This window comes from Triticum aestivum, chromosome 7D, assembly GCF_018294505.1.
Source record: "Triticum aestivum cultivar Chinese Spring chromosome 7D, IWGSC CS RefSeq v2.1, whole genome shotgun sequence".
NCBI lineage: Eukaryota > Viridiplantae > Streptophyta > Magnoliopsida > Poales > Poaceae > Triticum > Triticum aestivum.
In genome coordinates, this window is record NC_057814.1 from 519426009 (window position 1) to 519440406 (window position 14398).

At 48.2% G+C, this 14398-nt stretch overlaps 1 protein-coding gene across 1 annotated transcript; it reads left to right on the forward strand.

Moving 5' to 3' along the window:
- Positions 1-6955: 6955 nt before the first annotated feature.
- LOC123167326 (F-box/kelch-repeat protein SKIP25) lies at positions 6956-8952 on the forward strand. Its single transcript, XM_044585174.1, has one exon. It carries the CDS (start codon positions 7334-7336, stop codon positions 8576-8578), a length of 1245 nt encoding a protein of 414 aa, XP_044441109.1. The 5' UTR covers positions 6956-7333; the 3' UTR covers positions 8579-8952.
- The last annotated feature ends 5446 nt before the right edge of the window (positions 8953-14398 follow it).

The following is a 14398-nucleotide window of genomic DNA, read 5'->3' on the forward strand; positions in this document are numbered from 1 at the left end:
ATTTCTGGAAGAAGAGTTGTATATTATGCAACCGGAAGGTTTTGTCGATCCAAAGGGAGCTAACAAAGTGTGCAAGCTCTAGCGATCCATTTATGGACTGGTGCAAGCCTCTCGGAGTTGGAATAAACGTTTTGATAGTGTGATCAAAGCATATGGTTTTATACAGACTTTTGGAGAAGCCTGTATTTACAAGAAAGTGAGTGGGAGCTCTGTAGCATTTCTGATATTATATGTGGATGACATATTGTTGATTGGAAATGATATAGAATTTCTGGATAGCATAAAGGGATATTTGAATAAGAGTTTTTCAATGAAGGACCTCGGTGAAGCTGCTTATATATTGGGCATCAAGATCTATAGAGATAGATCAAGACGCTTAATTGGACTTTCACAAAGCACATACCTTGACAAAGTTTTGAAGAAGTTCAAAATGGATCAAGCAAAGAAAGGGTTCTTGCCTGTGTTACAAGGTGTGAAGTTGAGTAAGACTCAATGCCCGACCACTGCAGAAGATAGAGAGAAAATGAAAGATGTTCCCTATGCTTCAGCCATAGGCTCTATCATGTATGCAATGCTGTGTACCAGACCTGATGTGTGCCTTGCTATTAGTTTAGCAGGGAGGTACCAAAGTAATCCAGGAGTGGATCACTGGACAGCGGTCAAGAACATCCTGAAATACATGAAAAGGACTAAGGATATGTTTCTCGTTTATGGAGGTCACAAAGAGCTCGTCGTAAGTGGTTACGTCGATGCAAGCTTTGATACTGATCCGGACGATTCTAAATCGCAAACCGGATACGTGTTTATATTGAACGGTGGAGCTGTCAGTTGGTGCAGTTCTAAACAAAGCGTCGTAGCGGGATCTACATGTGAAGCGGAGTACATAGCTGCTTCGGAAGCAGCAAATGAAGGAGTCTGGATGAAGGAGTTCATATCCGATCTAGGTGTCATACCTAGTGCATAGGGTCCAATGAAAATCTTTTGTGACAATACTGGTGCAATTGCTTTGGCAAAGGAATCCAGATTTCACAAGAGAACCAAGCACATCAAGAGGCGCTTCAACTCTATCTGGGATCAAGTCCAGGTGGGAGACATAGAGATTTGCAAAATACATACGGATCTGAATGTTGCAGACCCGTTGACTAAGCCTCTTCCACGAGCAAAACATGATCAGCACCAACACTCCATGGGTGTTAGAATCATTACAGTGTAATCTAGATTATTGACTCTAGTGCAAGTGGGATACTGAATGAAATATGCCCTATAGGCAATAATAAAGTTATTATTTATTTCCTTATATCATGATAAATGTTTATTATTCATGCTAGAATTGTATTAACCGCAAACATGATACATGTGTGAACACATAGACAAACAGAGTGTCACTAGTATGCCTCTACTTGACTAGCTCGTTGATCAAAGATGGTTATGTTTCCTAGCCATAGACAAAGAGTTGTCATTTGATTAACGAGATCACATCATTAGGAGAATGATGTGATTGACTTGACCCATTCCGTTAGCTTAGCACTTGATCGTTTAGTATGTTGCTATTGCTTTCTTCATGACTTATACATGTTCCTATGACTATGAGATTATGCAACTCCCGTTTACCGGAGGAACACTTTGTGTGCTACCAAACGTCACAATGTAACTGGGTGATTATAAAGGTGCTCTACAGCTGTCTCCGAAGGTACTTGTTGGGTTGGCGTATTTCGAGATTAGGATTTGTCACTCCGATTGTCGGAGAGGTATCTCTGGGCCCACTCGGTAATGCACATCACTATAAGCATTGCAACTAATGAGTTAGTTGCGGGATGATGTATTACGGAACGAGTAAAGAGACTTGCCGGTAACGAAATTGAACTAGGTATTGAGATACCGACGATCGAATCTCGGGCAAGTAACATACCGATGACAAAGGGAACAACGTATGTTATTATGCGGTTTGACCGATAATGATCTTCGTAGAATATGTGGGAGCCAATATGAGCATCCAGGTTCCGTTATTGGTTATTGACCGGAGACGTGTCTCGGTCATGTCTACATAGTTCTCGAACCCGTAGGGTCCGCACGCTTAAAGTTTGATGACGGTTATATTATGAGTTTATGTGTTTTGGTGTACCGACGGTAGTTCGGAGTCCCGGATGTGATCACGGACATAACGAGGAGTCTCGAAATGGTAGAGATAAAAAGATCGATATATTGGACGACTATATGGACACCGGGTGAGATCGGGATAATACCGGAGCTCCGGGAGGTTATCGGAACCCCCCGGGAGGTATATGGGCCTTAATGGGCTTTAGTGGAAAGGAGGGGAAAGGAGCAAGGGAGGGGGCGCCCCCCCCCCCAAGCCCAATCCGAATTGGGAGGGGGCCGGCCCCCCCTTTCCTTCCTCCCTCCTTCCTCTTCCTTCCCTCTCCCTCTCCAAATAGGAAAAGGAGGAGTCCTACTCCCGATGGGAGTAGGACTCCCCCCCTTGGGCGCGCCTCCTCCTCCTGGCCGGCCATCTCCTCCCCTCCTTTATATATGGAGGAGGGGGGCACCCCATAGACACAACAATTGATCCCTTGGATCTCTTACCCGTGTGCGGTACCCCCCTCCACCATAATCCACCTCGATAATATCGTAGCGGTGCTTAGGCGAAGCCCTGCATCGGTAGAACATCATCGTCACCACGCCGTCGTGCTGACGAAACTCTCCCTCAAAGCTCGGCCGAATCAGAGTTCGAGGGACGTCATCGGGTTGAACGTGTGCTGAACTCGGAGGTGTCGTGCGTTCGGTACTTGATCGGTCGGATCGTGAAGACGTACGACTACATCAACCGTGTTGTGCTAACGCTTCCGCTTTCGGTCTACGAGGGTACGTGGACACACTCTCCCCTCTCGTTGCTATGCATCACCATGATCTTGCGTGTGCGTAGGAATTTTTTTGAAATTACTACGTGCCCCAACAGGAATCGAGGCATGTGCTCCCAGAAATCCATAGGTACTTTTTCTTCTGGTTGTATATACTTCAAAAATGAATCACTCTTTTCAGTATGAATGGCTCACTCTCCCATTCTGTTCGGCTAGGGCAGCAGCTAGGCCCATATCTTTTCATGAAGAGCACCGATCGATATCCTTCGCAAGGGCAAGCATCCTCATGACAGCCGTGCAATTCTATTAACTAGAGATTCCAATCCTCGCAAAAGAAAAAACTAGAGGTTGTCCCCTCCCGCCGGTCGAGTTGCGGTTGCCCCCGTGACCATTGTCTCCTTTCCCTCCCTCCAGGTCTCGTGTTGGCGGCCCTAGTGAGACGACGATGTTGGTTCGGTGACCGTGGTGGCACAGGCTGGTGGGAGGCAGATTGGGTGGTGCATTACGGTGAGTCCGAGGTGGTGGTGGTTGTTTGGGTCGGGAGAAGTCCCTGGCGTCTTGTCCGGCTCCGACGCGGTGACACCTACGGACGCCGCCGGACCTTCCTGAAGGGCGTCGGGTATACCCCTTCCCCACTGCCCTCCGCGTACCGAGGGAAACCTAGGACTCATTCGGGCAACAGTGGTGGCGCCGTCGCATTCCTTCTTGAAGGTGTTGCTTGGTACGCGACGCTCTGGAATGCTAGGAATGTGGTGGTACTTCTCCGGAGGGTGCAGCAGTTGCCGGTCTTCGTCACTTAGTTGATCTGCCAGTGTCGGCATTTGTTTTCTCTTTTCTTTCTCTTGTTTTTCCTTTTGGGCTTGTTTGTGTTGCGGCCCCGGCGTGTTGGATGTATCGGATGGATGCTTTATAATATAAAGCGGGGGGAACCCTTTATCGGATAAAGAAAAACTAGAGAACCCAATGCGGCCAACGGCATCGTTCTTCAACTTTAAGTAATCATCATAGACCCTGGCACCTTTGTAGGTGTGTCCGAACAAATGTTGCCACATCCAAAATTACGTCGGAAATATGGCTGGATAGCGCATCGGGGGTAAAGTAGTCATCGCACGACATCATATGTCCATGTGCCCTATTTTGATTCAACACTTGATACCCATTTATTGAATGTAGTTGAGAACATGCTCCTCGGCATTCTTGGTTTCTCTCAAAATCGCCCTCATCCTCGTTGTTTCATCCTCATCTAATGAATATGAATCCATGAACTCATCATAGAAGTACTCCTCATCTAAATCCACCGTGTTTTCTTCAAAGTAAACAACGTGAATATTTTTTTTCCTATGGCATTTGCCGAACAATTGTTCAGCGTAGTGTCGGCCGTGAATTGCGTCGGCAGTGGCAGAGGGTACTTGGCCGGCGGCCGGATCTGGATAAGAAGGTGTAGGCCAAGGCGGGCAGGGGCCTGGGTGGAGCAGCGGAGGTTCGACAAAGCCTGGGCGGCGTTTGGGGTGTGATACGTCTCCAACGTATCTATAATTTTTTATTGTTCCATGCTATTATATTATCTGTTTTGGATGTTTTATATGCATTAATATGCTATTTTATATTATTTTTGGGACTAACCTATTAACCTGGGGCCCAGTGCCAGTTTTTGTTTTTTCCTTGTTTTAGAGTTTCGCAGAAAAGGAATACCAAACGGGGTCCAAACGGAATGAAACTTTTGCGATGATTTTTCTTGGACCAGAAGACATCCAGAGGACTTGGAGTGCAAGTCAGGGAAGCCACGAGGCAGCCACAAGGATGGAGGGCGCGCCCCGGGGGTAGGGCACGCCCCCCACCCTTGTGGGCCCCTCGTGACTCCACCGACCTATCTCTTCCGCCTAAATATTCTCAAATATTTCAAAACCAACCAGGAGAGCCACGAAAACACTTTTCCACCGCCGCAACCTTCTGTACCCGTGAGATCCCATCTAGGGGCCTTTTTCGGCATCTTGCCAGAGGGGGATTCGATCACGGAGGGCTTCTACATCAACACCATTGCCCTTTCGATGAAGCGTGAGTAGTTTACCACAGACCTACGGGTCCATAGCTAGTAGCTAGATGGCTTCTTCTCTCTCTTTGATTCTCAATACCATGTTCTCCTTGATGTTCTTGGAGATCTATTCAATGTAATACCTTTTTGCGGTGTGTTTGCCGAGATCCGATGAATTGTGGATTTATGATCAGCTTGTCTATGAATATTATTTGAATCTCCTCTGAATTTTTATATGCATGATTTGATAACTTTGCAAGTCTCTTCGAACTATCGATTTGGTTTGGCCAACTAGAATGGTTTTTCTTGCAATGGGAGAAGTGCTTAGCTTTGGGTTCAATCTTACGGTGCTTGATCCCAGTGATAGAAGGGGAACTGAGACGTATTGTATTGTTGCCATCGAGGATAACAAGATGGGGTTTTCATCATATTACTTGAGTTTATCCCGCTACATCATGTCATCTTACTTAATGCGTTACTCTGTTCTTCATGAACTTAATACTCTAGATGCAGCCAGGAGTCGGTCGATGTGTGGAGTAATAATAGTAGATACAGGCAGGAGTCGGTCTACTTGACACGGACGTGATGCCTATATTCATGATCATTGCCTTAGATATCGTCATAACTTTGTGCTTTCTTATCAATTGCTCGGCAGTAATTTGTTCACCCACCGTAATATTTTCTATCTTGAGAGAAGCCTCTAGTGAAACCTATGGCCCCCGGGTCTATTTTTCGTCATATAAGTTTCTATTTTCCATTATATTAGTTTCCGATTCACTTCCTTTTATTTTTCGATCTATAAACCAAAAATGCCAAAAATATTTACTTTACCGTTTATCTATTTCTATCAGATCTCACTTTTGCAAGTAACCATGAAGGGATTGACAACCCTTTTATCGCGTTGGGTGCAAGTTTGTTTGATTGTTTGTGCAGGTATTCAGTGACTTGTTCGTTGTCTCCTACTGGATTGATACCTTGGTTCTCAAAACTGAGGAAAATACTTACTCTACTTTGCTGCATCACCCTTTCCTCTTTAAGGGAAAAACCAACGCAAGCTCAAGAAGTAGCAGGGTAGTACAACAGTGATGTCGGTCTTCGGGAGCGTGGACACAACCACATGAGGAGGGATGTATCAAAAAACAAGGGCTTCGGGTGAGCCAGGGGTGTCAAAGTGCGACGTGGCGGAATCCCTCAGACGGATTTGATGAGCCGCGTTGGATGGTTAAATGTATCTAAACCGTCCGATCCAAACATTTACGGGCGGTATGATGATCCACGTTGGAAATGCCCTTAACCAACAACGGTAGCACATGTACCTAGGACTTCTTTGATTCACAACTTTCTCAAACACATGGTAATAGAAAAAACACATGATTAAATGGCACGTCCTGTTGTACTATTATTCTATAAAATTAGAAGACTACATGAGTTTAGAATGGAAGAGTATTCCATATCACATGAAAAAATATCTACCGTAAGATATTTTTAGGGTAACCCACTAATAAGATTTTTTTAATAAAGGATGGATTTTATTAACTCACAATAAAACACCAAGGATATACAAACACAATAAGCACACATCCGGCCTATGCATAACTAGGAATCTAGGATGCATATAGCCAGCATCAGCACACGCAAATAAACACATCCACTAATAAGAATTGAGTGGATAAAAAAGTTTTCTTTGAAAAATTTCTAATCTTATAAAAATTCTTTTATACTCCTTTTTGAAGATGAACAAAAATATTCTTAGGATGGACATATATTTGCCAAAGAAGCAATGTAACAGGTCGAGAACGAAGCTTTTATTTTTTTAGTAGTTTAAATTGCTTACGACATGTGTCACAGCATTCCTGATAAACAAACACCATTGTGTTCCACCCTCCAAATGCTACAAACTTCGTTTACCGTTTCAAAGAGATCTCTCGTATTACATGATCCCGACGCAGCACGACTACTTGCTGCATAAAAAAATTACTACATGGATCACAGGCCGTGTACGTACGCAGTGTCGTCAGCCACTGCGTGGACCGTAGTAGGGAGGAAGGCGCGAAAAGGCCGGCCTTGTCCTGCAGCCTCAGGAATTCGCGGCCGGCGAGCCAGACAACGGACCGCCGACCCGACACCCGGCCGCGCCGGCGCCCGCCTGCTGTTTGCTGGCTGCCAGTCTCCCACGCCACGGAGCCACGCAACCGCACTGCATATACCACCGCACAGCAGCCGCAGTGCGAGCGGGCATCATCGTCCTCCACCCCCATATGGGATAGCCGTATCCCTCTTCCTCCTCTGCTACTGCCCCGCGCCTTTCCGGATTAATTGCCGCCCACAACGCCCAGCGCATGCACACGCACGCACTCGGCATAGTTTAGTGTAGGGTCGCCGTGCTCGCCCAAGCAAGCAAGGCGCGGCCTGCCTGCTACTAGTAGCGCCTCTCGCCTCCGCGGCCATGGCTGCACCCGCGCTGGCCAAGCGCCCCTGCAGCAGCCCCTCCTCCTCCGCTTCTTGCCGCGAGGCCAAGCGGCTCCGCCCGGCGGCGGCGCCGGTGGCCATGGAGAGGCACGACGCCGCTGCCGCTGCTGAGGTGTCGACGACGACGTCGCAGTCGCAGTCGCAGCCGCTGCTCCCGGGCCTGCCGGACCACCTCGCGCAGCTCTGCCTCTCGACGCTCCCGCCGAGCCTCATGCACGCCGTCTGCCGCCCGTGGCGCCGGCTGCTGTACGCGCCGTCGTTCCCGCCGTTCTTGTCCCTGTACGCGCTCCTCGAGGACGCCGGCGACGGCGGCGCGTCCTTCGCGGCCTACGACCCGATCGCCGCGCGGTGGGACTGTCTGCCGGCGCCGCCGATGCCGTCGCCGCCCCCGACCCTCTGCCACCCGTCGTTTCTCTCCCGCCGGCTGCCGCTCCAGTCCGTGGCCGCGGCGGGGCAGCTCGTCCTCGTCGCAGGGTCCACGCAGTCGCTCCACCCGGCGCTGTGCCGTCCGCTCGTCTTCGACCCGACCGCCGCGCCCGCGCCGCGATGGCAGGTCGGCCCGCGGGTCCCGCTCGCCCCGCGCAGGTGGTGCGCGGCGGGGGCGGCGAGGGGGCGCGTGTTCGTCGCGGGCGGCGTGGGCGCCGGGTACGACCTCGCCGTCGCGCGCTCCGGGGCGACATGGGACCCCGCCACGCCGTCTGCGCCGTGGGAGCCGCTCCCGCCGCTGCGGGACGGGCGGTTCAGCCGTGACGCGGCCGAGGCCGTGTGCTCGGGCGGGAAGGTCTGCATGGTCAACCTCCGCGGCAGCGGCGCCAAGGAGGGCGCGGTGTTCGACCTCGTGGCCGGGCGGTGGGAGGACATGCCGCCCGGCATGCTGGCCGGGTGGAAGGGCCCCGCCGCGGCGTCCCCGGACAGCGGCGACACGATCTTCGTCGTGGACGAGGAGCGCGGCGCGCTCAACACCTACGACTGGGGATCCGACCGGTGGACAACGGTCACGGAGGCGGAGCGGCTCAAGGGCGCGGCAGAGATGGCAGCCGGCGGCGGCAGGGTGTGCGTCGTGTCCCACGGCGGCGCGAAGGTGGTGGTCGTGGACGTGACGCCCAAGGCGAGGACGAGGGGCTCCACGACGGCGCCGCCGCGCATGTGGGAGGTGGAGGCGCCGGCCGGGCGGTGGGTGGTCTCGCTGCACGTGCTGCCCAGGATGACGCGCCCCGAGTAGGCTTCCTCAACTCCCGCCACTGTACAAAGTACAAACTTATAGTACAAAAACAAAAGGCTCTCCCTTTGGTTCGTCTTCTCTTCTTCCTGCGGCGAATCCGCATTGGCACCGGCCTGGGCAGTATGCAGTATGGATGGGCAGACGACGCTAGAATCGATTTGGTTCCCGTGTGCTTCTGCTCAACGGCTACCAGCTGGATTTCGAGATTTTGATTTTGGAGGTGTAGACGCTAGATTTCCAGTTTTTGATTCTTGCGTTCTTCTGTCCTGCTCCTCTGATCCTCTCTGTCCAGATATCAAAAGCAGGATTCGAGATTTTTTTGGGGTTCCTTTTCTTTCAGAGATACTACTCCAGCACATACACTTGGGAACTGAATGAAATTAGACTGCTAATGTTCTGTTAAACCCAGTCCGTTTTTCTCTCGATGAGCAGGATAGGTCCGTTAAACCCAATGCTGGTACCCTGCGTCGCTTTGAGCCGTCGCGAGTCGCGACCCTCAGCCGGCGCTTTCTCGACGCCGGAGGCACGCGGTGGCCGGAGAAGTCCCGCCACGGAAACCTGGTACTAGATATTTTCTCCGCCCGGCCATGGCCGCACAGAGGGATCGCCGCCACTCCACAGCTTTCCGGCTTGATTCCCCGGCCACACGCGCCGCCATCGCCACGTCCCATCGAACCCATTAATCCACCCATAATAACACGGCCCATGCACGCCGTTACCTCCTCAATTAACACCCGTGCGGGCCGGATAACGGAAGACCACTCAAGATCACACACCGGCTTTGCATATTCCCGTTCCTTTCACGTCCGCCGCGGACGATTCTTCTTCCAACGGGCCCGGCCGCCCGCTAGTCTCCAAAGAGCGAGGGCCTCGAAAGGTGGCGTATGCCGGCGGCAGGATCTCGCGGGTCCAATCAATGCGGGCATTTTTCCGGTGCTGTTGGCGCCTTTTCCCTCGGGGCCAAGTTACCGGGCGCAAAAGGGTTCGGAAAAAGTTTGCCTGGTTCGGGGAAAAGGCCGTGGAGAGAGACGGCGACCGCTCGTTGCCCCTCCCGTCGGAGACGCGCACATGTGGGTCAGGAGGCCATCATGTCGTCCGGTTATCGGCGACGGGACGGTTTGGGCCGGGCGAATTCCCAAAAGGTTTGGCTGCTGGCCGAAAAGGGTCCGCGTTAATTGGGACGGCCGCCGCGACCGCGACCGCGACGCCGAGTGCTGCGCGGAGTTCGGTCATGCCTGAGGTCACAGCTGTGTGGAACGATATGGGGGTGGATCCAAAGATAAATAAAGAGTCAATTAGACCGGTGATGTTAGAACTTGGTGCAAAAATAATCACTTTGGAGGAAAGCTTCAAAATGCTGCAAGAAATGGAAATTGGAGATGAGGAAGAGGAGGATAACGTCAGCATGCTTGATGATCAGGTTGGGGATGCAAATGATAGTGAAAACCTAGAGGAGGTAGTGTTCAGTCCAAGTCTCTCATCAATTACTACTCAAGCCCCACCCATGCAGCAAAAATGGGCCCAATCCAAGCCCAAAGAAAGAGCTCTAGGATTGACATAGGAGGAAGAACAATTATGAAAATAGCTATGGGATCAAAGAAGGTTCAAAATCTGGAAGAGCCTAAAGCTAAACACAAAGGTACAATTAAGAAAATCTCTTTTGAAAACTTTCATGATCCTGCATTTATTTCTGTAGCTAGGATGGTTGGAGTAGAGGTTGATGAACACAAAGATACTTATGCTTCTGTGGTCACTAGAAATAAGATCCCTAGAGGGCCTGCAGGGCCACATCTCCGGGGGGGAAGTTTGAACCTTAATAAAGGTACAATTAAGAGCCCTGTTCATAGCTCATTAGAGGGAGATAGTGTAATTAATAATCAGTCCCTGAATAAGCCTGCTGGGCTGAATAATCCAGGGTCTTATCTAGGATCCCCTATTACACCTGAAGGGTTAAAAGGGATCTCAAATGCTGTAGATGACCAGAGTGTTATCTGGGCTAAGATTTCCAAATATGGTCGGGGCAAGCACCCCAAGAAAACCCTCTTTAGATGAATTGTTTGTTCTGGAATATTAGGGGGATTACTACCTCAGGTAAGAAGACATGCATTGTTGATACCCTAACCAGAACAAATGCTAGTATTATTGCCTTTCAAGAGACCAAGAAAGAGGAGCTATCTCCTGCCTTCCTCAAATCCATTAGTGGAAGTAGAAACTTTCTTTGGCATCACCTCCCTGTTGTAGGCACTTCCGGAGGTGTACTAGTTGGTGTGGATGCAGATATCTTTGAGGTCCTGCATTGGAGCCCCTTGAATTTTTCTGTAGCCTTCAAACTAAAGGTTAAATCTAGTGGGATATGCTTTAGAGTTATAGCTGTATATGGACAGTGGCGGAGGCAAGGGGGGGCGAGCAGGGGCCTGCCCCCCCCCCCAACGATCGAGCGGTCATGAAGTACGTAGTATACAATTGACGATACATAGGCAGGCAGGCATGTATTTGCCCCCCCCCCCTAATTATCTCAGCGTCAATATTGGTAGCAAGAAAAAAAGGCCCGTTGAAAAAAGCCCACTAATAGAGGCCGATGGGCCTTGGCCCTGGTGCTCTACCGCTCTAGTCCCCTAGCTGGCTAGCTTTCATCGTAACTGTACATCCATAATTAGCGACCCCGCCGTTCCAGTTTTCGACGCCCTCGCCCCCGTTCGCCTCTTGCCCTTCTCGCCCATCTCTCTCCTGTCTCCTCATCTCCTAGCTGAGGCTCGGTGGCTCTGTCCTGCTCTTGATTCTCGATCAGGGATCAGGGATTCAGGTAAATGGCTGCTGCACTTGTCAATTCTTCCTGCAGACTGCAGTCCCGCTTCAATCCACGAACTAGCAAGTCGATTCTCATCCTGTATCCGTGTCGAATTGATGCTCCAGATTGTTTTTGCTTTGGTAATTTTGTTGTGTAATTTGTGACTCTATGGTCATTGATTCTGAGTTTCTGACCGCCCTCACAACTATCATGATAATTTGTGTAATTTGTAGTTCCCTGTTCCCATCTGTTCACATCTTCAACTGTGTGTGCCGGCCAGTTCTTATTTTTGTGAATTGCGATGCAATCCGTTATCTTGTATTAGTTCCTACCTAAGATTATGTCGAACTTATACAGTATGTTAATTCTCCATGACTCCATTCCAATCTGCAGGGCCAAACACCATTAAGATTAATGCTTTTTTAAGCCCCTTGCTTCAAGTTCTCAACCTACTGAAATTGTTAATGAGGCGGATGTGCAATATACAAATCCAAGTCCAGTTAACGCTTCTGATCAGGAAATGTCGGACGTGGTAAATGTTGCAGAACAAACAGAAGTTATAACCACACCTTATTAGAGAGACCCCAGTAAACGTTGTCAAATTTGGGAGCTCCCACCGGACAAGCAAGATGATGCTCGGCATTTTTATATATCTAAGGGAGCATATCGACCAGAGTTGGAAGAATACCCATTTGATGAAAAGTCTAAACACCGTCGTCGATTTCAGAAAGATTGGTACACAAATTTCTGGTGGCTTGAGTATTCAACACACACTGATAGCGCATATTGTTTGCCGTGCTTTCTCTTCTCCAAAAAACCTGTTGGGAGATGTGGGTCTGATACATTCTCGGTCAAGGGTTTTAGAAACTGGAAAAAGGTTAACGATGGAAAAGCATGTGCTTTTTTAACTCATGTTGGGGGCCCGGACTCTGCTCACAACTATTCCGTTCGGTGCTATGAAGATCTCAAGACCAGTGTGGCTCATATCGACAAGGCGATGGAAAAGCGAAATGAGAAAGTAGAAACTAATGCGAGATTGAGGCTTAAGACTACCATCGATGCCATGAGGTAAGCAAGTTTTTTACATCAACTAAAATTTGACATGACTTAGTGTTTTGGTATCTAACATCTAGTCGCTTTGTCCCATTAGGTGGCTGATATTCCAAGCTTGTTCTTTTAGAGGTCATGATGAATCTGCGGGGTCTAAGAACCAAGGAAATTTTCTTGAAATGGTTAAGATTCTCGCTTCGTACAATAAGGATGTCGCATCAGTTGTTCTGGAAAATGCTCCAGGTAATGCAAAGTATACATCCGGAGAAGTTCAGAAAGAGATTGTTAGCATACTTGCTCTAGAAGTGCAAAAAGCAATTAGAGAAGAAATAGGTAATGCCAAGTTCTGTATAATGGTTGATGAAGCTCGGGATGAATCAAAAAAAGAACAAATGGCAGTTGTTCTTCGGTTTGCCAACAAAGAAGCAGAAATAATTGAGCGTTTCCTTGATCTAGTTCATGTTAATGACACTGCTGCCTTAACTTTGAAAAATGCAATCTGTACTGTACTGTCAGATAATAACTTGAATGTACAAGACATCAGGGGCCAAGCATATGATGGTGCAAGTAATATGAGAGGGGAGTGGAATGGATTGAAGGCTCTTATTCTCCGTGAGTGTCCGTATGCCTACTATATTCATTGTATGGCTCATCAATTACAATTGGCTCTTGTTGCTGCATCACGAGAGGTACATGAGGTACATAACTTCTTCCAGAATGCAAATTTTGTAATAAATGTTGTTAGTGCTTCTACAAAGCGGAGCGATGAGCTACTAGCGAACCAAGCGGAGGAAATTGCTCGTGAAATTGAGTTGGGAGAGCTTGATACAGGCAGAGGGCAAAACCAAATAGGAACCTTACAGAGACCAGGAGACACAAGATGGAGTTCACACTATAAGTCCATACAGAGTTTAAAGAAGATGTTTGCTGCTACAGTTGCTGTCTTAAGAGGTATAGCAAGTGACCGTTCAGTCTCAAAATATTCTCGTGGAGATGCCGTTGGATCCCTTAAAATTGTCATATCATTTGATTTCGTGTTCATTCTACATCTGATGGAAAAGATTATGAAGATCACTGATGTGTTGTGTAAGAAACTCCAATACAAATCTTTGGATATTTTAAATGCCATGGATTCTGTTTCTCACACAAAGGTCCTACTTGGTGAGCTAAGGGAACATGGTTGGGACTCTCTTTTAGAGGAGGTCAAATCTTTTTGTGTGAAGCACGAGATTGATATCCCAGATTTGGACCGCAAGTATGTTTTTCTACTTTCTAAAATTACTTAACTTATATTAAGTTATATCTTGGTTGTTTTTTATCTTGAGAATTGAGCTGACTTTGTAATGAAATTAACAGGTATGTTGATGTTACCAAATCTCGAAATAAGCATGACAACACAACAACGCTCCACCACTACAAAGTCGATGTTTTCAGTGTTGCAATTGATCAACAACTGAGTGAACTAAATGATCGATTCAGTACACAAGCAACTGAGCTCCTTACTCTTTGTTCATCATTGGATCCAAGGCATGAATCTTTTGATATCCCAAAGATAAGCACTCTTGCAGAAAAATTATATCCCGCTGATTTTTCAAGTCCAGAATTATCTCAGTTGGAAAGTCAGCTACCTCATTTTCAGTTAGATGTGTGCAACCATCCAGAACTGATGACCTTGCCATCTATTGCTTGTTTAACAAAAGGGCTAGTTAAAACCGGAAAAGCTTCTTCATACCCAATGGTTGACAGGTGGCTGCGACTAGTTATCACTCTCCCAGTCTCAACGGCAACTGCAGAGCGGGCTTTTTCGGCTATGAAAATTGTCAAGACACGTCTTCGAAGTAAAATGGGAGATGATTTGCTTCGCCATTGCATGATAATTTACATAGAAAAAAATTAGCAGCTAAGATATCTTCTGATGAAATTATTAATATTTTTGATCTTATTGGCAATCGTAGAGGCCACTTTAAATTAATAGAAATGTA

Excerpts from the sequence above, each read along its gene's own strand:
- LOC123167326 (XM_044585174.1), top strand. The coding sequence starts at position 7,334 with ATGGCTGCACCCGCGCTGGCCAAGCGCCCCTGCAGCAGCCCCTCCTCC.